The following is a 1,374-nucleotide window of genomic DNA, read 5'->3' on the forward strand; positions in this document are numbered from 1 at the left end:
TATAAATATATTTAATATATAAACGTAACATATTTTTCTTAATATATACATGCATGTGTTTGTTTTTATATATACATGATACATATACACAGCACACACACATATATATTATGTAAACAAAGACTTTTATTAAAGCAATAAGCCCCAAGAAGCCATGGTTTACAGTGAATTTATAACAACTAAGGGGCGTTGTTAGAAAACCCCCTCAGCTGTTATAAATCCACTGTAAACCATGGCTTCACGGGGCTTATTGCTTTTATAAAACGGTTATTCCATATACGTAGTAAGGTTTCACAAAATAAAACAGAGCAAATAAAGTGTAATGATATTAATAAAAACAGTATTCTTCCAACAAACAATGTAGCTCCTCAGAAACAGTTGTGGTTCCAACAAAGTGGTTGCCGAGCAACACACAAACATAAACAAAGGTGTATGTTACTTTGTAGTAATTTACAACAGCTTCGAACGTGGCTCAGCCAATCAGAATCAAGCACCGGAACTCTCCGTTTTATAATAAATAAATAACTGTCTTGTGTGTCTGGAGATGAAGTGTATGTCTTCTCGTCTGGTCGTTATGGATGTGTTTCAGGGCTATCTGTGGAAGAAGGGTCACCTGCGCAGGAACTGGACGGAGCGCTGGTTCTGTCTGAAGCCCGGCTCGCTCTCGTACTTCACCAGCGAGGACTGCAGGGACTGTAAGGGCGTCATCGAGATGGACCAGAACTGCTGCGTGGAGGTACGGCGTTCGTCGCTGCGTCTGCGTCCGGAGCGTTTCTGTGTGTGACGCGGCGTCTGACTGTGATCCACAGGTGCTGTCGGACCGAGACGGGAAGAGATGCATGTTCTGTGTGAAGACGCTTAATAAAACCTTCGAGATCAGCGCGCCCGACTCCAGACAGAGACAGGAGTGGATCACGGGTGTGTGTGTCAGTCTGCTGAGAAATCACGCTGAAACCTTCTCAAAGTGCATCTCATAGCATTCTGCAGATGCATGTCGTTTTAAAGATGTTTTTATTGTATTTTTATTAGTGCTGTCAAACTATTAATCGCGATTAATCGCATCCAAAATAAAAGTTTTTGTTTGCATAATATATGTGTGTGTGCTGTGTATATTATATATAAACATAACATATTTTTTTGAAATATACTCATGCATGTGTTTGTATTTATATATATATACGTAATAAATATACACAGCACAGATACATATATTATGTAAACAAAACATTTATTTTGTTTGTACAAATCCGTTTTTGTTTTTTTTCGGTAAAAATATGTGAATATTCTTAAAATAACATACATTTAAAAGATTGCATCAGATATGACCAAATTTCATAATATTTTATATTATAAAAATTACAAATATTAAAAATC

At 37.0% G+C, this 1,374-nt stretch overlaps 1 protein-coding gene across 1 annotated transcript; it reads left to right on the forward strand.

Moving 5' to 3' along the window:
• Nucleotides 1–481: 481 nt before the first annotated feature.
• On the forward strand, nt 482–918 carry LOC107728053 (differentially expressed in FDCP 6 homolog; the record flags this gene model as incomplete). The annotated part of the gene is made up of 2 exons (XM_016538113.1): nt 482–736; nt 810–918. Coding segments are annotated over exons 1-2 (301 nt in total), but the record flags the coding sequence as incomplete, so codon positions are not given.
• Nucleotides 919–1,374: the final 456 nt, after the last annotated feature.

The sequence above is a fragment of the Sinocyclocheilus rhinocerous genome, unplaced genomic scaffold (genome assembly GCF_001515625.1).
Source record: "Sinocyclocheilus rhinocerous isolate Xijiao unplaced genomic scaffold, SAMN03320098_v1.1 scaffold26641, whole genome shotgun sequence".
Taxonomy (NCBI): Eukaryota; Metazoa; Chordata; class Actinopteri; order Cypriniformes; family Cyprinidae; genus Sinocyclocheilus; species Sinocyclocheilus rhinocerous.